Genomic DNA, 22,809 nt, shown 5'->3' on the forward strand with positions numbered 1-22,809 from the left:
AAAAACTTTCCAGTCTAGATACTGCCATTGTGTAGAGCAGTGGTTCCCAATTTTTTTGACATCATGCCACCTTTTTGATAAATCCTTCTCCTCTCCCCCCCAAATAGCAGTAAAACTTCTTGAGGGGGGAAAAAAAGAAACTGACCAGCCCAGAAAAAAAATAGCAACAAAACTTGGGAGGAGAATTGATCGGGGGGGGGGGGCTGGGTCGCCTTGCGGCCCCCCCCCCCTGGAATTTCCCCCTTCCCCCCCAGTTTGGGAATCAATGATGTAGAGGGAGGCATCGCGGCCAGGTCCTGGGTCTCTGCTGGTCATGTGGCCAGAGCAGTGTCTCGAAGGCGGCGCGGGGAGTGCCCGATGGATGGACCAAAACAGACCCCTCCCAGCTGCTGCCAGCGAGCGCCTTAGGACCCGCAGCGTGCGGGGCTCATGGAAAGGAGCCTGCGAAGGCGGAAAGAGACCCTGAGGGGCAGCACTGGGGTGATGGAGAGGAGTCTCGGGGGCAGGGGCCAGGGCAGGCTGGAGTCAGGGGAACGCGGGTAGCTCGGGCTCTGAGGCAGGTTTCCGTCCCCGCGGCGCCCAACGGGGACCGCAGAAGATTGGCTCGCGACCCCGCAGCGAGTGGCAGAATCATCTCCGCCCCTCCCGTCGCAACGTCGAAGGTGATTGGCTGCCGGGACGCAGCGCGGCGGGCGATTGGCGAAGGAGCCCGTCCTCTCAGCTGGCGAAGGTGATTGGCTGAGGGGATCTGGCGCCCTTTTTGCTGTGGTGGCGACGGTTCTGTCAGCCCATAAGAGCCCCCGGGGGGTGCGGTGTCTGTCGTCGTCCCTTCACGGCCTCCCTGACGGTGGGGACTGGCCAGGTAATCGAGGGGCAGACTTACCTCAGTCACTGGACGGATAGGGGCAGGTCGCTCAAAGTCAAGGCGTGGGCCATGGGCTAGGAATCGGATCTCTCACTTCAGAGAATGGGGCGGGGGAGAAGGTGTTCCCAGGGAATATATGTAGCCCCTCAGCGACCGCAGGCAGGGGGCCCTTTCAGTAGCTAAGCCTGAGGAGCAATGTGGGGATTCCTTTGAGAATCCATAGGCCTCAGCAGCAATCAAACGTCTGTCATGAGCCATGAGAATTTGAGCTCGCCCACCTCTCCTCTAGCTCGTGTGGAGCCGTGGGCTCACTGTGGTAACACAGAAGGTGGCTCCTGTGCAAAATAAATTTGTTGTGGCTCTGCTCCAATTGTCACCATTTCTGACAGTCTCAGCAGAGAGCGGAAGGATTCGGTGAATAGGTTGTTTTAATGCAGTGTTGCGCCTTTGCTTCAAAACCATACCTCAGTGGTTGGAGACCGTATCCCCTGCTGAAGGAGTGTGACTCCTTGGAGAGGGTATGTTAGAGGCATGTTAGCAGTAGGGACATGAAAGCTTAACCCTAAACGGGTGACGCTTATCAATTTCAGTTAACCAGTGGGGGCTAAAGCAGCTCCCCACTTGCTGTGGTTGGAGCAGCCACTGCCTCTGGCTGGGGGCCCGGTGCAGCCTAATCATGGCAGGCAGGAATCATCTGCTTCCCCTTTACTCAGTTAACTGATTAAACATCTCATTTAACCAGGTAATCAATTAAATTGGCTTTTATAGCCCTAGTCAGGGAAGATTTTATTTGTGCTGTTCTGGTGCAAAAAAAAGTGGAAGGCTAAAACATTCCTTGGAGTCTAACACATTGTGTGAAGTTCTCTGCTCAGTGTCTCCTCGTACCTACTGGTATTTGAGCTAGTGACCCCTATGCTACCTAGGGGGCAGGTCTTTTTTGCTTGCTTAGGCTGACCCATTCTGGTGTCAAATAGGTTGACTTTTCCACAAGCACATAATTGCATGCTCATAAAGACCTCTTACTGAATGTGAGCTATTTAAAAAAACCTGAACTGTTGCAACTAGTAGAAAATTCATTAAATAATTCAAAGAATTGTTTGAATGCTAAAAATAATCTAGGCTTTAGGTGCTGTGTTATGACTTGATTTTATGCCCATTGACATCAAAAGGATTTTTGCTACTGACTTCACTGGGCACTTGGTTGGTCTCTTTGACATCACATTTTTTTTAGAAATGCTGATGTATTTTCTTATTGACTAAAAGTTAAACTATGCTTGTCAAATTAATTGTGAATTGTACTGGAAAATCAATTTTAATCATTTGCAAATTACTGTGATATTTTGTTCCTTTTGTTGTACAGCTGATTCTATGAAGTTGCCAAAATGCCAGCTAGACGTGAGGTGCAGGTATGTATTTGTAATGTTGGAAAATTGTGTTTATTATTTATTAGTCATTGGTTTAAATTAATTTACTACATTTTTCTAGTTCCTAGTTGCAAGTAAAGATTTAAATATGTAACTCTGATTAACCCCCACATTTCCCAAATTTTTAATATTTTGATGCAGCTTTATTACTTAACAATTTTCCACTATTGATTGCTTATTGATGTAGAAAAATATAGGAATACTAAGTCAGGAACTCTAGTTCCTTTCCCCAAGTATCTTAAAATGTGACAAAATAAGAAAAAACTGGAGAATTGAAGAATGTAAGAAAATCATGTATTTGTATACAGCTGAGGTGTTGAAGAAAGCTTGCATCACTATACATGGTTCTTGTTCCTTTTCAGACAGTCTTCTTTGTACAATTCATATGTTCACTCAAATATTGTGTAATTTGTCTCGTATTTCATAACTTTATTATTAAAAGCTACTAACTGGTATTCCTAGTAGGACCATGCATGGATGCAATATTTATATCCATATCTGATTCATGATCTGCGACAATGATCCATGGATATAAACTGGATATCTGCAGATTTGCAGGGCCTTAGATATAAAATTTGGATCAGTATTCATCCATGATCTGCAAAAATCATCTGCAGATGTGGATATTTGTGGCTGTAAAATAGATATCCATGGATTTGCAGGCCTTTAATTAGGTAAACTCATGGGTGTCAGGTACCCTGGCCTTTCCAAACTTCCAGGCATGGCCCTACCTTGCCCCCAGAACGCCTGCTGTAAGCGTTCTGGGGGTGGAGTGTTCATGCCTCCTAGTGCCTGCCTTCCCTGTGCTCTATGGCTGGGGAGGCTGGAACTGTGTGGCCTCCTCCCTTCCCACAGGAGAAGGGGAGACTCGGGCTATACAGCCTCCTCCCTCCCTAGTGCTCCAGGGCCAGGGAGACTTAGGCCACGCAGCCTCCTCCCTTCCCAGGGGCTGGGGAGGCCTGGGCCATGCAGCCTCCTTCCTCCCCAGTGCTCTGGGAGCTGGGGAGGCATTGGCCGTGTAGCCTCCTCTCTCTCTTGCGCTCTAGGGGCTGAGGAAGTTTGGGCTGCGCAGTCTCCTTTCTTCTGGATGCTCCGGGGGCCATGGAGGCTGGAGCCACGTGGCCGCCTCCCTCCCTGGTGCTTTGGAGTAGCTAGGGCATGCATGTGCTGCTCTGCTTTCTCCTCTCCCTGTGGTGGGGGCAGAACTTCAGTAGGGGGACTGGGCTGTAGGTGGGGCTGTGATCATGCCTCCCGCAGCTGCACTGACCACCCATGTCGTAAACTGGAAAATTAAGAAAATACCATAGAATTAAGATATATTTCTTTAAAAAAATTGTTTTTTTTTTTAAAAGACAGGTATACATTTCGAAATGTATAAGATGCTGTAATGTCAATGTTTTAAAAAGAGACAAGGTGGGTTAGAGAGGTTTCCTGAATATGATGGAGTGTCTGCTCTGCAGAACAGTTGGTGGTTCTTTCTGTGGGGCAGTCTTTGCATGCTCCCCCATCCCCAGACCAGTCAGGGTCTGTGGGTGGGAAAGCACAGAAGTGTGGCCCTTTAATGGTTAAAACCCAGCTCTGGGAGAGCTGTGGAGCTAGCTGCTATGGCCAGTATGAGCCAATTAGGGCCCACCTGAGACTGTATAAATAAGGCTTCTGGAAGGGTGGAGACAGACACACACTTGTTCTGGCTGAGGAGCAGTTCATTGATTAAACATTTACATCCCTAATACTTAAGTATTTTAGTCATCTGAGTAGTGAAGTAAATTTTATGTACTTTTGGAATACAGGTTGGCCCTTCCTGGTCTAGCACTCTGGGGACCTGACTGGTCCTGGATGAGGGATTTTGCCAGACCAGGGGAGGTAATTTTTGGACCCCTGCCACTAGTCTCTCCCCCCCAGTAGGGTTGTAATCGACTAGTCGACTGTCTGACAAGCACATGCTTATCGGCTCCACTGCCTCTATCAGAAAGAGGCATCAAGTGGGGGAGAGCAGGAGCCTGTGCTGATCCGGGGGAGGAGGGAAGTCAGCTTAAAAGCTGTTCTCCCCCCTCCCCCCAAGCACTGTCTCTGTAGGGGAGGCCAGAGGCGCAGCAGAGAACTGGTGGCGCTTCCACTTTTGAAATGTAGCAAGCAAAATTTCAAAAGCAAAGTGCCACAGGGAGCACGGGGCCAGCAGGAGAGTGCTTGAGTCCCCCTCTCACCCTGTGCACCCCGAGGTGCTTCTGCCTTTGAAATGTAGCAAGAGCCTCGCCGGCTCTTGCTACACTTCAAAGGCAGAGGCACCCTTATCGACTAATTGAGTAGTTGATGGAAATTCCATCGACTATTTGGTTAGTTGATTAATCTAAATTTAACAGCGCTATACCCTGGCCTGGCTGCTGGCCTCCCAGCTGGCTCCCCACCTACTGTTGGTCCCATTGCACTGCTGATCCTCTGAGCAGCCATTGCTGCCATGGCTCTACTGGGCAGCCCGGCGCTAGGGCTTCAGGCAGCTTCGTGCACTGTGCTTTGGGGATCCCTGGGTAGATGCATGTGTGCTGTGCACCAGGGCTCCCAATCCCATTGGGTTTCCTCACTGCCACGCACTTGGTGACCTTGTGGTCATCTCCCTTTCGGCAGCTCACTGCCCTGCCAGCTCCCCAGGGATCTTTACTGGCTCTCCACTGGATCTCTCTGGTCCTGCAGCATCCATGCCGGACCATGGATCTTGCCAGACTAGAGAATCTCGGTTAAGAGTTTCAACCTGTACTAGGAAAAATGCATTTTTGTTTACATGTTCAGCTTTTCTTTTAAACAGTGGCATAGTAGAACTCAGTGAGATTACTCACATGTGTAAAATTGCTCATGTGTTCTGGTGATAGCAGTATTGGGCCCTATATTTGATATTAATAATACTGAATATTTAGTTCTATGGCATAATGCTGAGAGGTAGATTTTTAGCATGGTAGCACTTTAACACCAATACATTGAAGTTCAGTTATTATGATTAACAGTTTTAGTTTTAGATTACATTTTCAAGGACAAGATGGGGCCTAGTCTTCTGCAATGGAAATCAGTGGACGTTTGCCAGCATTGACTTCAATGGGAGCGGGATCGGCCCTTGCATATTTAAAAAAAAATAGTTTTTACTTGATTTGTATTGGATGCTAGTCTAATAATAAGTGGCAAAGACCAGCGTCTATCAACTGTTGTCGTTTTCTCTTCACTTCTGCATGTGATTTTGCAAAAGTGTTCTTTAATGTCCTTTGGCATGTTTCATTATTGTCATATTGATATGGAAAAGCACCACATTGTTAACTAAGAATCCTGAAAAGGAATGTATTGGTTTTTTAATCAAAGCTGGTTAATGTAATATAAAATCTCAACATATAGTGATGTCGTTATTTTTTGTTTTCTTTGTCAGCTGGAAAAATGCATAGATGATGCCACAAGAAAAAATAACTTCCAGCTTTTAGAACAATTTGTGCAAACAGAAGACTCTGACAATATCTCTCATAAGTGCAGCAAACAGTTTTTCAACAAATTTGACAAACTTATATGCCGGGTAATTTGCTTTTTATTTCAAAAAGTTCTAGGCTATTATTGTGGAGTATTGCAGAAAAAACATTTGTGTGGGATATTCTGGATTATATCAGCAGTTCACTGGTGAGCTAAAAAATAAAAAAGACCTCAAAACTCAGGGTTTGATAGCATTCTTAAATTAAAATTTCCTTCATAAAATGAAATATTTATTCTTAGCTACTGTTATCTACTGCTCAAATTTCTGTTATTTCGATACATTGATCTTAGGTGCCTTACCGTTTTTCACATTTGATAGATAGAAAAGTGACACTTACCTATTAATATTCTTCCACCACCGCAACTCATTTAAGGTCACATTCCTATGCTCTTTGTGAACCCCAAGCTGCCACAGAGATCATTCTCATCCCCATTTCAGTTCCTTTCAAAGTACAAACAAAAGACTATTGGCAGATTTTCAGAGCTCTTTGACATTAGAGGTAGAACCAGATTCCAAAAGAGCTTGGCACCCAGAATATACTTATTCAACAATGGGAACAGCTTGGTGTGAAGTATTTTTAAATAATCTGCCCAGTTATTCAGGTGTCTAAATGGGAGCTATTTTATGGTTAGTTCTTTTAAAAAATTGGCCTCTTAAGTAAGCCACTTAAATGCTGGACTGAGCAGTCTTTTGCATCCAAAACTTAGTGTGCTTGTGTAGAGAGAGGATATTGAGAGTGCCTCCTCCATCATAATTGCTATGTAGAGGTCAAGCACAATGAGAACTCTTGCACATTTATTGGTAGTGCTAGTGCTTCTCTTGGATCCAGCCTCTAGTATACTGAGATGGCTGAGAGGATGTTGGGGCACAGTGTGGTGCAGAAAGGAACACATAGTTCACCCTCAAAAATGTTGCAGTGTCTGCCCTCCTCGAACTCAAGAAGGTATTGCATTTCCCTGATCTCACTCAAGGACTGTATAATTCTACACCATCCCCAACATGTTACTGGCTTAATGCCACAATTTAACACCAATTAATTACAAGAGAAGAAGTCTACTGCATCTAAAGCTACTAATTAACCTTTCAGATAATTTATATAAAATATTTGTCAAAGCCATTGAGAAGAAATTTCACAATTGTCCATATGATCTGTAGTGCTATAAGAATGTAGCAGGTTTTTTAACTACAATGCTATGTTTATGTATATCCAGCAACCTAGCCCCGCCCCCCCAAAAAACTGTTGTGTGCTATTAGTATTTTTTCTTCAAAAAGACCTTTCCTTATGACCAGAGTATTACTTTTGGAAATTTGAATTGATCATGCTATGTTATATTATGTTTCTTCTATAATGATGGCCTGCTTCTTGGCAATTGTAAAGCCCTAAATAAATTCTATAGCACATCTTTTAATATTACATTCTATTTAGAAATAGTGTTACATTCAGAGGAGTTTACCATGGCATTGCAGTGCTGACTTGTATGCATCACATTAGTGTCAATATTCCTCATATAAAGTTATTAGTCCTGTGTTAGAAACACTAATTTGAAAAAAAAATTCATTTTAATGTGTTACATATTTTACAAATTTAAACATAAAATGTGATTATAATGCTACTTCTTTTGATTGAATTTCAGGGTATTTAGAAGAACGTCAGGAATCTAATTATAGGAAAAACAGACTTATTAAAATGTCTTAAAGGGTTTTAACAATTATTGTGTTTCAAACAAATGAACCTTTGTGAAGGTTTTTCTTGTTCATTTTTAGTTTTTGTGTGCATGTGCCTGAGGTGAGGCGATTCTGTTCCCAGGAAGAAAAATCTCTAAACTTTTTAATATATGCAGAAATTAATATTAGTGACTTCTAATTATTCAAGAACAAACCTCAACATACTGTTTGAAAATATGTAGTTTACCCTTAGATATTATTTTGTTTTATTTTCTATATCACTGAATTAGATCTCTAATGACCTCCAGTGGTAAAAAGTAGTAAGTAATAGATTACTACTGAATCATTTAGGAGCAGCGGCCCAACATTTAACGTCAATTTTTTCTCTCCTCCAGCTGCTTGAAAGAGAAATATTATCCAAATATAACAGTTTATGAGAACACAAAAACATTTGTTTTTGTAAATGAAGTAAAGATTGATTTATACTATACACTGAAGTTCCTTTTGGTATTACAATTTTAGGAACTTGACAAACAGGAAGTCAATAATGTTTCAACTTTGCTAAATTGTCTTCATAAATATGGTAAAAATATCATCATACCAGGTGGAGATGGTCTTCCAGCAATGATAAAATATGGTCTCGTTGAAAAGATAAGTATAACAAAAGCATACACATTGCATTAGTAATAAAGCATATGTAATGTTGTGGGTTGTTTAATAAGCAAATATTTTGTCAAGATTGTCAGAAATTTTGTTAATAAATAATTAAAAGACCAGAATAACTGATTTATCAATTCTAGATATTATACAGTAAATTATATTTTGTAAATGATGCTGATGCAGCAGTGAAGTCTTTGTAAATAATGTAAGATGTGACAGTTAAATATACTAATAATTACTGTAATAACAATAATGATTGACATTTCATGTGAGTTTGGTCCTAGCTAAATTAAGAACCCTATATATTTTTTTTAAAAAAAGAAACGAACAAAAAAAAACAACTTTTGGTTTAAGTTTTCATAAGATAGAATCATAGAACTGGAAGGAACCATGTGAGGGCATCATGTCCATTCCCATCATAGTAGGACCAAGCACCATCTAGACCAGGGGTGGATAATAAAATGGAGGCGGTTCATCAGGCTGCCACCTCTATATTTCCTTATAACTCCACAAGTATGGGCACTTGCAGCTCCCATTGGCTACAGATGCCATTCCCCGGCCAATTGGAGCTGCGAGAAACAGCATCCTGGTCCGTGCCACTCCCCGCAGCTTCCATTGGCCAGGAACAGCAATTCTCGGCTAAAGGGAGCTGTGATTGCTCGTACTTGCAGGGGCACAGGAACATATAGTTGTGGCAGCCTACAGGGGCTAACCCTGGGGAACTGGATCTGGTTTGCAATCTGGTATCTGCCCGTCCCTGATCCAGACCACCTCTGACAGGTGTTTGTCTAATCTGCTCTTAAAATCGCCGGTGATGGAGACTCTACAACCACCTTAGGCAATTTATTACAGTACCTAACCACCCTGACAGGATTTTTCTAATGTCCATTCTAAACCTCCCTTGCTGCAAGTTAGACCATTGCTTCTTGTCCTATCCTCAGAGGTTAAGAATAATTTGTCTCCCTCCTCCTTATAACACCTTTTAAGAAACTGCGTTAGTGGTAAAAGCTGGAATTTCTGGGTTCAACATGGTAATACATTTTGCATTAGACGAAGCAGTAGGAGCTGCAGATCTTGTACCTTTAAGGGATTAAAATAAAATTTCTGTTAATTACTACCAAATCAACCTGCACAATGTGTGCACCCATCTATGGCTTAAAGCTGTATATTCATACTATATTATATGGACCACTTCCAACTTACATTCAGTATCTGCTTCACTGAATAGAATTAATGGTTGTAGTCTTAGAAAATCTTTGTTGCCAGCTTGTTTTTCAGTTGCTTTCAGAAAAGAGGAAAATTACAAGATGAGTGATAATGGTATGACTCTATATCAATAGATACATTTTCAGCCAACCTTATATTCTCTCCCACTTTTTGTGTAAACAGCAGCAGTCACAAAACTGATCATATGCTTATTACAGTAAAACTCCATTGGTCCGGCATCCAATGTCCAGCATTCCTGATGGTCTGGCACCATCAGGAATCCGGAAGTGCTCCGGGCAGCCGGACCATTGGAGCTGCTCTGTGCCCGGCTTCCCCGATTCAGCTGCTGCTGAAACTGACCCGCAGCTGAATCGGGGAAGCCAGGGGCAGAGCCGGACTATCGGAAGGGGGGGGGGGCTATGAGGAGTCTGGGATGGCATCCCACCCCACCTCACCCCCTTCATAACCCCCCCCTTCCGATAGTCCGGCATATTTGATAATCTGGCACCCCCTGGGTCCTAAAGGTGCCGGATTATCGAAAGTTTACTGTATAAGTACAAATCATGCAGTAAAGTAGGCAGTACAGAAGTTATTTTAATGGGCAGAAACCAGCTATATTTTCTTAAGTATCTGTGCAAAATTACACATTGTAGTTCTGATCCAGGGTGGGTAATGCAATGGTAGTGGTTCATCAAGGTTAGCCGCTAGTGGGCGCTGCCACTGTATCTAACCACACCTCTGCAGGTACAGGGAGGTCACAGCTCCTGTTCACCAGTAATGGTTATCTGCATCCAATGGGAACTGTAATCTCCTGTACCTGCAGAGGAACAAGTAAATATGGTGAGATGGGGGTTTGCCAGGGCTAGCCCTGGCGGATTGGATCTAGCTTATGGTCCAGTATTTGTCCACCCCAGTTCTAATCTCAGATATCTCGACACTTGTTTAAATAAAATCTGGTAATGTATAATTCAAAATGTTGATTTTTCTTTCTCGTTATTATAATAAAAGTAATGTTTCTCTCTTTTACATGGTTAGCTGGTTTGAAAAGGCAAGAGAAATTCTGATATTTAGAGGAAATGAAAAAAACGAAGCACTTACAAATTTAATTGAAGATTTCTTCGATGTTTTGATGGTAAAAATATTTCATAAACAGTTTTATAAAATATTAAGCATGTATTTGTAAAAGAAAGTGATTTAACAGCAAAAGACATCGTCAGGCATTCTTTTCCTACTTAATTTTTCAGCTACTGTTGTACACATTTGGTTTTTTACAAAAATAGAGTACAAGCTCATTTTGTAAAAAACAAACGAACTATACTTTATTTCATTACTTGGTCTGTATAGGAAATACTACCTAGTAATAAAACACTTGACCACGTTTAGTGTACAAAATTTCCCACCTTATCTTAGTATTTTATCCAAAAGGTAGTAGCAGTGCATGTTAAACCTCTGAAACCCTGATCATGCAACAATTTTACTTATGCTTACATTTATGCAGAGACACAAGGTGAGTGAAGGAATATTGGGCCAACTTTTGTTGGTGAGAGAGACAAGCTTTCCAGCTACACAGATCTCTCTTCCTCAGGTCTGGGAAAGGAACTTAGGGCTCATCTAGACTACGCTAAAGTGTCAAAAGCAGAGCTTTCGAAAGTGAAAGTAGTCTAGATGCTTTTTTTCCAGCAACCCTCTCCCCTCTTTCGAAAAGCCACTTAAACCTTTTTTTTTTTTTTAAGGAAATGTGGCTTTTCCAAAAAAGGGGAGTGGGGTTTACTGAAAAAAAAAAACCATGTCTAGACTACTTTCGTGTTCAAAAGCTCTGCTTTTGAAAGTGAGAGTGGAAGAAAATATACAAATTCCCGGGGAATTTGCATATCCCCTTTCGACACTTTAGTGTAGTCTAGATGAGTCCTTGGAAAGTCATAAGTAAATACAAGATCAAAAAGGTGCTTTAACATAAGCAATTAGCACACATTTAAGCTGCGACCATGTGTACCTTTCCCCAGACCTGAAGAAGAGCAATTTCAATAATATTTCACTTTGTCTTTCTAATATCTTAGGACTGACACAGGCACAATATCACTGCATATAACTTTATGTAGTCCCGATGACTACTCATGTTCATAAAATTAAGTATATGCATAAAAGTTTGCACCATTAGGGATTTAATTATTTATATGTATATTCTACATCAGAATTGAAAAAGATTCAGAAATCATGCAAAAGGGTATGCAGTTACTGAAGTGACCACTTGGATGGATTAGAAATCAGCAGCAGGAATATTTCAGAAAAGGGCAACAAAAATTTGGAGTATCAAACAGCTTCTACGTGAAGAGAGATTAATAAGACTGATTTTTCAACTTGGAAAAAAGACAACTAAGTGGGGATATGACTAGTATGAAGGAGATAAATAAAGGAGTGTTATTTACTTCTCATAACACAACTTGGGATCATCAGTAGAAATTAGTAGGCAGTATATTAAACACAAAAGGAAATATTTTTTACACAACACACAGTCTCTGGTACTGTTTGCTAGAGGATGTCATGAAGGCCAAGACCATAACAGGGTTCAAAAAAGAGGATAACATCCATCAGTGGCTATTAGCCAGGATGGGCAGGAATGCTGTCCCTAGTGTCTGTGTGTCAGAAGCTGTGAATGGGTGACTGGAGATGGATAACTTGATGATTACCTGTACTGTTCATTCCCTCTGGGGCACCTGGCATTGGTCAATGATGGAAGACAAGATCGTGGGCTAGATGGACTTTTGGTCTGAGCCACTATGGTTATTCTGTTCTTATGACATATATACTAAATTAAAATAAATGTTTTAGTTGTGGGAGAGAGCTGTAAAATCTGAAAACTGGCCAAATATTTTTTCTGTGGACATAAAATAAATTATTCTGAATCATAATGTGTAAAGCGTTAATATATATCCATATTGTTATTTTATTGTAGCTTATACATGATACCAACAGTGAAGGTAAGTATAATAATTAGTATTTAAGATACTATTAGTTTGCTAATCATATCCACTTTGATTGATCATTAATGAAATAGTTTCTTTATATTACTGCCAAAGGATCTGATCTAGTCAATATCCATGATCTTCGGAATAATTTTTTTAGGAAGATCTTGGATATTTGGTCTACTATGGAAACCCTCAAACAAGCAGATATTTGTGGAGTTACCTACAAACACAAGAGCTCAAACAAATGTGCTTTTAAGTTTTGGGGAAATTAAAGCTCGTCGCTTGCTGATATCAGTGTGAAGCTAGCAGGAAGTGTTCCTAGAGGGTGTTGAAACATTTCTCCGGTGGGGTCATGACTGAACCATGTGCACATTGAATTGTGTTTTGCTAAACATGTGATTTTTAAAATTTCTGTAGCAACTAATAAGCATGTTCTTTTTCAAGTATTTGTCCATGCGGATATCACATTATGTGGGCGAGGTCAAAATCTTTTAAATAAGTGTCCATTGGGCCACCCCTGTGCCAGGCGTGTTCTTGTGCGTTTCCCCACTAAGGTAATGAAGAGCAGAATGAACATAACAGTCTTTGTTTCCTTTTACCACCCATGGCAGTGAGAGGGAATAGCAGTGTGTATTGCTATATTTTAGAAGATTTTTCTGCTACCACTAGCTAGCTACTTACAATTAAATTTGCCTAAATATTTGTTTTGTTTTTTTCTGATTCAAATGAAAAAGGCAAAATAACCCCAACTCTTTTCCCCCTCGTTTTTAAAAATTTTCATTGCTGATCAAAGCCCAGATCCCATCAGGAGCTGCTGCAGCCTTGAAGTATGTCATAGAATCATAAAACTGGAAGGGACCTCGAGGTCATTGAGTCCCCTGCACTCTCAGCAGGATCAAGCACTGTCTAGATTAAGCATGTCAAACATGCAGCCCAATCTAATTTTTTGCAGCCCGCAACTACATATTTATAAAGTAAGTGCAGCCCACCTGGTTACATTGATTATAACAGGGGTGGCTAACCCATGGCTCTCAGGCCACATGTGGCTCTTTGCTTAAAGAAATGCAGCTCTTGCTAGTTCTGAGCCGTGCCCCAGCACCTGCTGCGGCCGGCCACTCTGTGCACACACCCCAGTGCCTGCTTGCGGCCGACTGTTCTGTGCACGTGCCCCAGTGCCTGGAGGGAGAAGCGCATGGTGGTGGCTCTGGGATCCAGGCATTGGGTTAGAGCGAGGGGGCTGTCTGAGGTGCCTAGTTCTGCGGGAGAGAGAGGGCATTGGGTTACGGCAGGAGGGCTGGGGGTGCCTGGCTCTGGGGGACGGGAGGGCGAATGGGTTAGAGCAGGTTATTCTATATGATCAAATAACAATTTTACACATCAAATTATTATATTCAAACGAGCTGAAAATTTTTTATAAAATATACCTAAAACATAATCTATAATGATAAATAATTACAGCTTTCCAAAAGTAGTACTTTTTTTTTGGTGGCCCTGAAAGCTATCCATTTTCGTTTGTGCAGCCCTCAGTAGGCTTCAAGTTTGACATGCCTAGTCTAGATCATCCCTGACAGGTGTCTGTCTAACCTGCTCTTAAATATCTCCAGTGATGGAGATTCTATACCCCTCCCTAGGCAGTTTATTCCAGTGTTTTACCACCCTGACAGGAAGTTTTTCCTAATGTCCAATCTAAACCTCCCTTGCTGCAATTTAAGCCCATTGCTATTTGTCTGATCCTCAGAGGCCAAGGAGAACAATTTTTCTCTTTCCTCCTTATAATACGCTTTTAGATTTTTGAAAACCGCTATCGTGTCTTCTCAGTCTCTTTTAACTAAACAAGCCCAGTTCTTTCAGTCTTCCCTCATAGGTCATGCTTTCTAGACCTTTAATAATTTTTGTTGCTCTTCAGTCATTTTGTCCTTCAGTCATTCACTGAGCTGGGCCTAATACCTAATTACAATCCATCATCTCTCATTTACCTCATAGGCAATAGAATGCATAGAAATTGTAATCAGTTTTAAGTTGGCAAAGTCATATTTTTCTGACTATAGATGTATCTCTTTAATCAATATTCTCCAGTATCAAATTGAATCCAGCAATTCTAGTATGGAACTGTCTCAGATCTTTAGGTCACCTGTCAGCTTTTACTTGATGCTGCTTGCCAGATTTTACCAGCATGTTATAAGCCTACTTAAGGTTGGAAGTATTGCCCCATGAGATTTCAAGAGTCAGTGTAGATTGTTTCATCACGTAGTCTCTTTGCTGTACCGAAGACTCCTCTCTGATCCCCAGAAATTTCAGAGAGGTCTTTCTTCTATAAAGATATCAATCACAGAAATATTGGGGACAGATTGGGACATATATCTTGCCACGTCTAAATACAAGGAACATAAATGTTCTGAGATAAGAGTGATTAGATTAGCTTGCATGGTATTCTGTCCTATGAAATTTGACAATGCAGATTCTCACAGATAACTCATCTGCAGAGTACTCTGCTCATCACCTCTGTCAGCAGTCTATCAGATTATGAATATGATGTCAACAACATGGGATAACCCAACAACTCTTCATCTCCCAGAAGTTAACAATCTCGCAGACTCTCTACATAGACAATCCATTGTCGCAGCTTGGTTCGGTGATGTGATGGGAGCCCCCAGGGGTTAAAGCCGACTACCCAGTGAAAACTACTGGATGATGGTGGAAACAAATGATTTTTTATTAAACAGAATGGTTCTTTTATCTAAAATCAAGTGACTTTTAAATGAATTTTAAAACAAGCAATTGCCTAGAGCTTTTACAGGAGGGGAAAACTGAACCAAACTGCACTTAACTGATTACAAACTTTGTGATTATAATTTGATTATATTAAATCACTATCTCTAATTCGCTTAAGGCAGCGCAGCATGCAAGCAAAAAAATAGGGTTAGGGTATAATAATAAAAACTCTGTCCACAGCCAGCCCTCTATGGTTATTTTAGGCAGCTGGTGGAGTTAGTCATTAATCTACCTCTACAACTTAACTCCTAGGTTTCTATTTCTAACACTTATGCTTGGCCTAAATACAACACCACTACACAACACAATATTATACAATTTACACAGAGTGGTTAATAGAACTCAGTTACACTCTACAGAATTACACAGTGAAATTAACACGATTCAAATATTAACTAAACCAATAACTAATATATTTAAGCAATACTTACAAATCCAGCAATGATAACAGCCTAAAGACACACTAGAACTCGGAGCATGCTCAGGACTCGCGTACCCCTATCTTTGACTCGAAGGGTGGGGAGGCAGCCTCAGGGTGATCAATCCTTCAGCTGGGCAAAAAAAGACACGTGCCCTCAATACTCAGAACCTCGCTGAACAAAGGGGTCGAGGGTCTTTTATAACATAACCCGATATCCGGTACCTTATTAGGGTCTGTTCCCTGGCCGGGCCTGATAGGCTGGTAATGAGGTAATGTGCAATATTGCCCTATAGGATTTTTCATGATGCCCACCTGATGGTCCCGTGGGTGCGGGCATGGTCAGTGTGCATAGCAGTTGCGTCTAATCTCCGTATGCCTACCTCCAAGGAATGGTCAAGAGAGTTTTACTTAGATCTTGCAGCTGTGCTCTATCTTTTCATGCTCACCTCCCTGTTCTTTTATGCCTACAAGGTTAAATTCTGTTCACTGAAAGCTGCATTGTGCGCTTACAAGTTATGCTCTCTGAGTGTGTCAGCGGCCTACATTTTCTGTGAGGGGCCTTTGTGTGGCAGAATGGGCAATACACGCGCGAGGCCGTGGTCAAAAGGACCTGCTCTGCAACATCCATCATCACTTACAAAGAGTATCTGAAAAGCTCCATCACATGTCAATATTTCACCAGTGGGATAATTCAGTTATAGACTGATTGTCATTTCTACCTAATGTGAAATGTCCAGCCTTGTTTTCTAGGGCTCACACTTGCCCTAGAACAAAAGAACTTTCCTCATACCATGAGATCAAGATCTCATGTACACCTTTCCAGTGCCCTTGATTCCTTGAGTGATGTATGTGATCACACAAGATACAGTGACGCAAATCCTCATGTTTCCCTGTTGACTGAGACAATGGTATTTATTTTCTCCATGTGTCTATTCGGTCCTCCATACCACTTGCAGTACAAATCCTACTGCAAAGTAGGAAGTTTTCCACAAGAAAAACTTATTCCTGTATATGGAAAAGATAGTCTGGACATCTTAACAGTATTGACGTGGTGAAAGCTCTTATTCCAAAGACCTTGGACTACATTCTGTAGTTAAAATATTTTGGATTGTGGTCATGCACTGTTCAGGCATGGCCTACTGCTGTTTAAGAGATTCTGAGCACATGCATATCTATCGTTGAATCCACACACACGACATCTCAAGAACCTCACTTATAAGATAAGTAGTTCTTTTTGCATATTAACTGCAATATATGAAATTTAGGATGCTTATCCACTAAATATCAGCAGTCTTGTATGACTTTGGAAAGGAAGTATTAATATGGATTGTTTAATTTGTAAATAAACATTTTGGATATATAATAAAGCTAGACTTGTGAAAGCTGTTGAAGAACTAAAGTGTGCAGAATCTTAGTTAATGGATAAACTGCTTTTTAACTTTTTTTTCTTAATTGATTAGGTAAAATACAAACGTTAGAAAGCTTTATATTGAGAATATGTACCCTTGTTGCTGATGTAAGAATCAATATTTATATTCAGCAAGAGGTAAAATAAAATTTAAGCAACATTATTTATTAGTAGGCATTTAACATAAGTTTGTGAATGTCCTTAATAATGTAACTAGATGGATGTTGTATAAAGGAGAACTTTGTAGAAATATTTAATGATCTTGCTGCCTCTACAAATGTACAGAAATTTTAATCTTACACAAGTAAAGTTAAAGTATGTGGTGTTTGTCATACAAATACTGTAGTTATAAGTATCAAATGCAAACACATAAAATAGTACATTATATTGTAATTACCAGAAATAATATCTTTAAAAAAAAAGAAAATAAATTGTATCTGTAATATATAGTATGCTTTCATGTAAATAAGATGTCTTTGGTGAAATCATATCCCTGTTGAAATCAGTGGGAGTTTTGCCATTGACTTTAATAGGGCCAGGATTTCATTCCTTGATTATGAAACTATTATAACATTACTACATTTTATAGAAAGACACTGTCCATAAGGATTAAATTTTCAAAAGCCCAGTCTTTTTTATGGATACAAATTGACCACGTTTGTTGTATCTATTAAAATGCACATAATTTTTGTTCTGTGAGACCTTGCTCATGTCCATTCCAATTAGATGTGTATGTGCCATGTGCATGATTGTCATAAGGCAGCATTTCCCAAAGTGTGGTCCACGGCCCAGTACCGGTCCTTAAGGAAAAATAAAAAAATACCAGTCCTCAGAAAATTTTTTGTACACAATTGTTGGGAAAGAGCCCGCTGCTGCTGTGGCTCTGCAAGGCCTGCTCCCAGGCAGCAGGGCTAGATCCAGCAGGCACTAGGACCCAGGTAGAAGGCCGGATGCCGTGCACACCAACGCAGAATGCCCAGTGCCAGACGCAGCTGGGGGAGCTGGCGCTGGCTGATAAAGCAGCCAGGAGGGGAGGCGGAACAACCCGCCGGACAGGTAGGGCCAGCGACTCTCCCCGGGGCAGAGTGCGGCCCGCAGTTTCACCCATGAATGTAGGTTCAACTAGACGAGAGGACATGGGGCTACTCACCCGATCTCCAGGGCCCATATGAGCTGAGTCATCTGGCAGGCCTGAGAGGGACCTTCTAACCTTACCGGTCCCAAACGGGGGTGAAGTAGATACGTTGGGGTTTGGAAACCGCCCAGGGCAGTCGACTGGGCCCTCTCCTGTTGGTATTGGGAGCACCAGAAACAATTTATTTGCATATTCATCTTTTGCTTAATGAATATGCAAAAAATGTTACTGGTCCTCCAAAAGCTAATAGATAGGTTTACTGGTCCCCATTTTAAAAAAGATTGGGAACCACTGTCATAAGGCTTTCCTCTAGGAGTATCCTTTGGATCAGCTGTGGAGCATTCTGGAGTGGCACCTTCATGGTATATAGATCCTTGTTCACCTGCTGCCTGCTCACTTCTTACTGCCAGCGATGGTTGTTGGAGCAGCTAGGCCTTGGTTACTGCTAGTGTCTATCTAGCTGTCTTTCTCCATAGTTTGTTAGTTGAATAATAGCTGGGAAATTCTCCCTTGTTTGTTTCTGCAGACTGGGTCATGCCTTGGTCCCAGGGATTTAAGCCCTGTGAGAAGTGCCTGAAGCCAATGCGACATCGTGGTCTGCATGATCCTGCTTCAGGTGCCTCAGGGAGGATCATCAGGCAGACAAGTGCAAAAATTTCAGGGGCTTTAGAACAAAGGAGGAGAGGGGCTCACATGAAGCTGCTAGTAATGGGATCAATACTTCATCTGCAGTTAGTGCTGGAGCTGGCACATGCAGCATCAGTGCACTAGCATCAGTATGTGATGCCTCAGCACCAAGGACGGACTCTGGTAAGAAGCACTGGCACACACTCCAAGGCCCAGCACTAATCTGTGGCACAATTCACAATTGTTGGAGCTGCATAAGATATGGATTGTTTGCCATCGCAACATACCAGTTGGGGCATCCTAAATCTGGACACTCCAAATCTAGCATACAAGTCCTACAGCTGGTGACTTTGACCATCTTGAGGGGGGAGTTGAGTCTGGTACGGGCAGAATCTCTGTTGCCAAAGGACTTGGAGGAAGAAAACCTGAATCTTCCCTCCACGTCAGTTGCATTTGAAGTGGCATGAGATCTGATCACCATGACAGCTCAATATCTGGGCCTACAAATGGCCATGGACCCATGGTAGTGCCTGCTATCACGGCATCATTGGTTGCTTCTGTTATGGCACAGATGATGACACTGTACCCCATTAGACATGGGGCTAGCTATGATGATTGGCTGTTGCACCACAGCACAGCTCCCCCCCTCCCCCAGTATTGGGATCTGTTCCACTCTGGTTTGTGTTGGATTATGAATTGGAGTCAGAATCTTATACATCCATGCAGTCATTATTACTCCAGATCCTGGCACTGCTCCAGAAGTAGCTCACCCCAGCCAGTGCCACAGATAACCTGGCCTCCACAGTGGCAGGTGCTGGTGCATTGGCACTTCTGGACCCTGGGGGCCTAACATCAGACCTGGCTCAAGGGTGGCTTTGATAGCCTCAGTACTCTTTGGGATTCCATTTGTTATATTGGTCTCTCTAGATCCAGAGGTTGCTTCCAAAGAAACAGATCTGGGGTATTCAGTACCACAAATGGGTTCTGCTGTTGCATCTACTGTGCTTGTGAGAGGAGAGACTGATGTGGAGGCACCCCAAACTGCCCTGGGGGCTAGTAGGGAGCCAGAAGAGCAAGAGGAATCAATCCTCCCCTAGGAATCATCCTTTTCCTTGCCCATCAAGGCAGTGACATGGACAACTCTATCCATGATGGACACAAGGCCCCAGCAGGGTCTCATTTGTTGGGTGGCGCACAACTTAAATATGCAGGCTGAGGACTCGACCCACTGGTTGACATACTGGCTTCAATCTGTCCCTCAAAAGCTCTGCCCCAATAAAAATTATTATATATATGGCCAAGATCTTTTGGCAGACACTAGCCTCTATCCTACCAATGGCAAAAAGAGCAGAAATTTGGTATTTTGTCTCACTGAAGGGGTAGGAGCACCTCTTCAACATCAATATTTCTGACAGGGGATGTGTGGACTCCACCAACCATAAAGGAGCAATAAGGGCAGCCAGGTCCCCAGTCCAAAGACCAAGGAGGCTAAGAAGCTGTATCTCTTTGGTCACAAGGTATATTCAGTTGGGGTGCTCTAGCTTCACATTTTCAACCAACATCTAGTGATCAGCTGGTATTCTTACTAAAACTCCTGGGCCTCCTTGTCAAAGTTTCAGGAGTTGTTGCCTGTGGACTCCTATTCAGAGTTTTCTGTGATCCTAGAGGATAAGGTAGTGGTCCAGACCTCTCTCCAAGTGGTCCTGGACTCTGCAGACTCCATTACATTGATCAAAGCTACTGCAACTATTATACACAGAAGCTTGTGGCTCCAGGTGTCCAGAACACCATTCAGGACCTCCCTTTTGATTGTGCTAGTCTATTTGAAGAACAGAAGGACTCACAGTTGCACAGTCTGAAGGATTCTAGGGTGACCTTTGAGTCCCTAGGAATCCATCTCCCACTCCACAAGGGAAGCCCTTCAAGCCCCAATATTCCCTATGCTTCTACTCGTGGGGCATGAGAAGGACTTCAACAGAAACTGTGCCAGGAATAACAGGAGACAAGTCCTCCTCTGACCAGAGCCACAGCTCATCCAAACAGGCCATTGACCATAAACCTAACTTTTGAAAGTGCACCCAAGGATGGAACACCAGTCCATCTCTCATCCTTCTCCCCTTTTACAAACCATCTATCCCATTTCTACTGTGCTTTGGCATAGTTTACCTCAGATTGCTGGGTCCTGAGCATGGTAGGGGTGGGATATTCTATCCAATTCTGTTTTCTCCAGGCCTCCTATTCTTCCCTGTCCCTCTTCATGGGACGTTCTCATGAGCAACTCATTTTACAAGAGGTGCAAGCACTTTTCACTCAGAGCAATAGAAGGGGTTCCTCATGAATTCAATGGAAAAGAGTTTTACCCTCGATGCTTCCTCATCCTCAAAAGTGGGTTCAGGCCCATCCTAGATCTATGAGCCCTCAACTCATTCATGATGAAAGCAAGATTTTGCATGGTCACCCTGACCTCCATCATTCCTTCCCTGGATCAAGGGGAATGGTACACCACCCTTGGCTTGAAGGATACATAGTTCCTTATCTCCATTATTCTTGTCCCCAGATGATTTTTCTGTATTTTGGTCGGTGCCCAATGCTACCAGTTTGTGGTGCTCCCATTTGGGCTCTTGATGGCCTCTCAGATATTCAGCAAATGCATGGCAGTTATGGCAGCCTTCCTCAGCAAACATCAAGTCCATATGTTCCTGTACCTGGACAACTGGCTCATCAAGGCTAAATTGCAAATAAAAATAGAGGAACATATGGCCCTCATTGGTGCTGTCTTTCTTAGGTTGGGTCTCATGCTGAACGTGCTCAAGTCCACTATAATGCAAGCGCAGAGAACAGAATTAATAGGTGTTCATGCAAGCCAGGGCATCCCTAACTGAGCCTCACTTTCAGGCCCTCAGAGTAATTATTGTTTCCCCATAACTACCACCAGAAATTGCATGAAACTTCTGGGGCATATGGTGGCATGCACTTATGTGGTCCATCATGCCAGGTTTCATATTCATCCCTTTCAAACAACTTGTGCAGGCCCATTTGGGTCTTATTAAATAGAATGATCATAGTCACTCCCCCACATTCTAGACTCCTTTGGTTGGTGATTGCAGGCACGAGTAGTCTGTAGTAGAGTACTTTTTGCCAAACTACAACCCTCTGTGAGGTTAGTCGCACATGCCTTGGGTAGGGAGCACACCTTGGCACCATCAGGACATATGGACCCAAGCAGGACTGTCACTTCATATCAGTGTTAGAGAGCTGAGGGTGGTCTGTCTGATGTTCCAAGCTCACCTTCATGGCAAGCATGTGAGAGTACCAACAAATATACCACAGGAATGTTCTAGATAAACAAGATGGTGTTCATTCCTCTCCCCTGTATCAGGAAACCGTCATGCTGTGAGACTTCAGTCTCACAGTCTAGCCACCTCTAGGTGTCATACCTGCTGGGATCTCTGACTGGGCCCAGTCTGCTAGTTCCTTCTTTCATTCGATAGGCACGAATGGACCCTGAGAGCAACAGAAACTGTTAGTGGTTCTGCTCTTTCCTGAACCACAACCTGTTTTCCCTCACAAGTGCGTTTCACTTGTTGTGTGTGAATCATCTGCTCTATTGCATTCCCACTCTTTCCTCTCGTACGCAGTGTCCTCCTCCAAGTATGCCAGCACAGGATGTTGTTAATCCGTATAACACTGGCATGACCCCCACCAACATGAGTTCACACTGTTGGACCAGACTGCTGTGACAGAGCCATAGCCCTCCTCCTGTTTCCAGACTTAGTCACACAAGACCAGGGGTGAGCAATAATTTTGGTGGGGGCCTCTCCAAGATTTTGGAAAGTGGTCAAGGGCTGCACTTTTCTGTGGATGAGGTGCAGGGTTTAGGATGGAGTGTGTGTGCAGAAGGGTGCACAAGGTAAGGGACTGGAGTGTAGGAGGGTGTGAGGTCTGAGAAGAAGTTTGAGTGGAGGAGGTGGTTGTGACCTGGATTGGGATTGGGGTGTAGGGTCAGGGAGGGAGTATGGGTGCAGAAGAGGATTTTGGCCTGGGGGAGGGGTAGAGGAGGCGGTAGAGGGTCTGGGAGGGAGTTGTGACCTGGGGCAAGGGAGTGCAAAGGGTTTGGATGGTGACTTGAGGGAGGCAGTTGGAGTGCAGGAGGAGCAA

At 42.7% G+C, this 22,809-nt stretch overlaps 1 protein-coding gene across 2 annotated transcripts in view; it reads left to right on the forward strand.

Moving 5' to 3' along the window:
* The first annotated feature begins 742 nt into the window (after window positions 1–742).
* SYCP2 (synaptonemal complex protein 2) overlaps window positions 743–22,809 on the forward strand; it is a 137,174-nt gene continuing 115,107 nt past the window's right edge. For both annotated transcript variants that reach the window (XM_075901108.2, XM_075901109.2), the window contains exons 1-7: window positions 743–862; window positions 2,226–2,271; window positions 5,696–5,836; window positions 7,979–8,107; window positions 10,350–10,454; window positions 12,276–12,300; window positions 16,942–17,027. In XM_075901108.2, the coding sequence (XP_075757223.2) occupies window positions 2,248–2,271; window positions 5,696–5,836; window positions 7,979–8,107; window positions 10,350–10,454; window positions 12,276–12,300; window positions 16,942–17,027 (510 nt within the window). In that variant the 5' untranslated portion in view covers window positions 743–862; window positions 2,226–2,247. The remainder of the gene's footprint in view (window positions 863–2,225; window positions 2,272–5,695; window positions 5,837–7,978; window positions 8,108–10,349; window positions 10,455–12,275; window positions 12,301–16,941; window positions 17,028–22,809) is intronic.

The sequence above is a fragment of the Pelodiscus sinensis genome, chromosome 17 (genome assembly GCF_052426305.1).
Source record: "Pelodiscus sinensis isolate ZL-2025 chromosome 17, ASM5242630v1, whole genome shotgun sequence".
NCBI classification, from domain to species: domain Eukaryota; kingdom Metazoa; phylum Chordata; order Testudines; family Trionychidae; genus Pelodiscus; species Pelodiscus sinensis.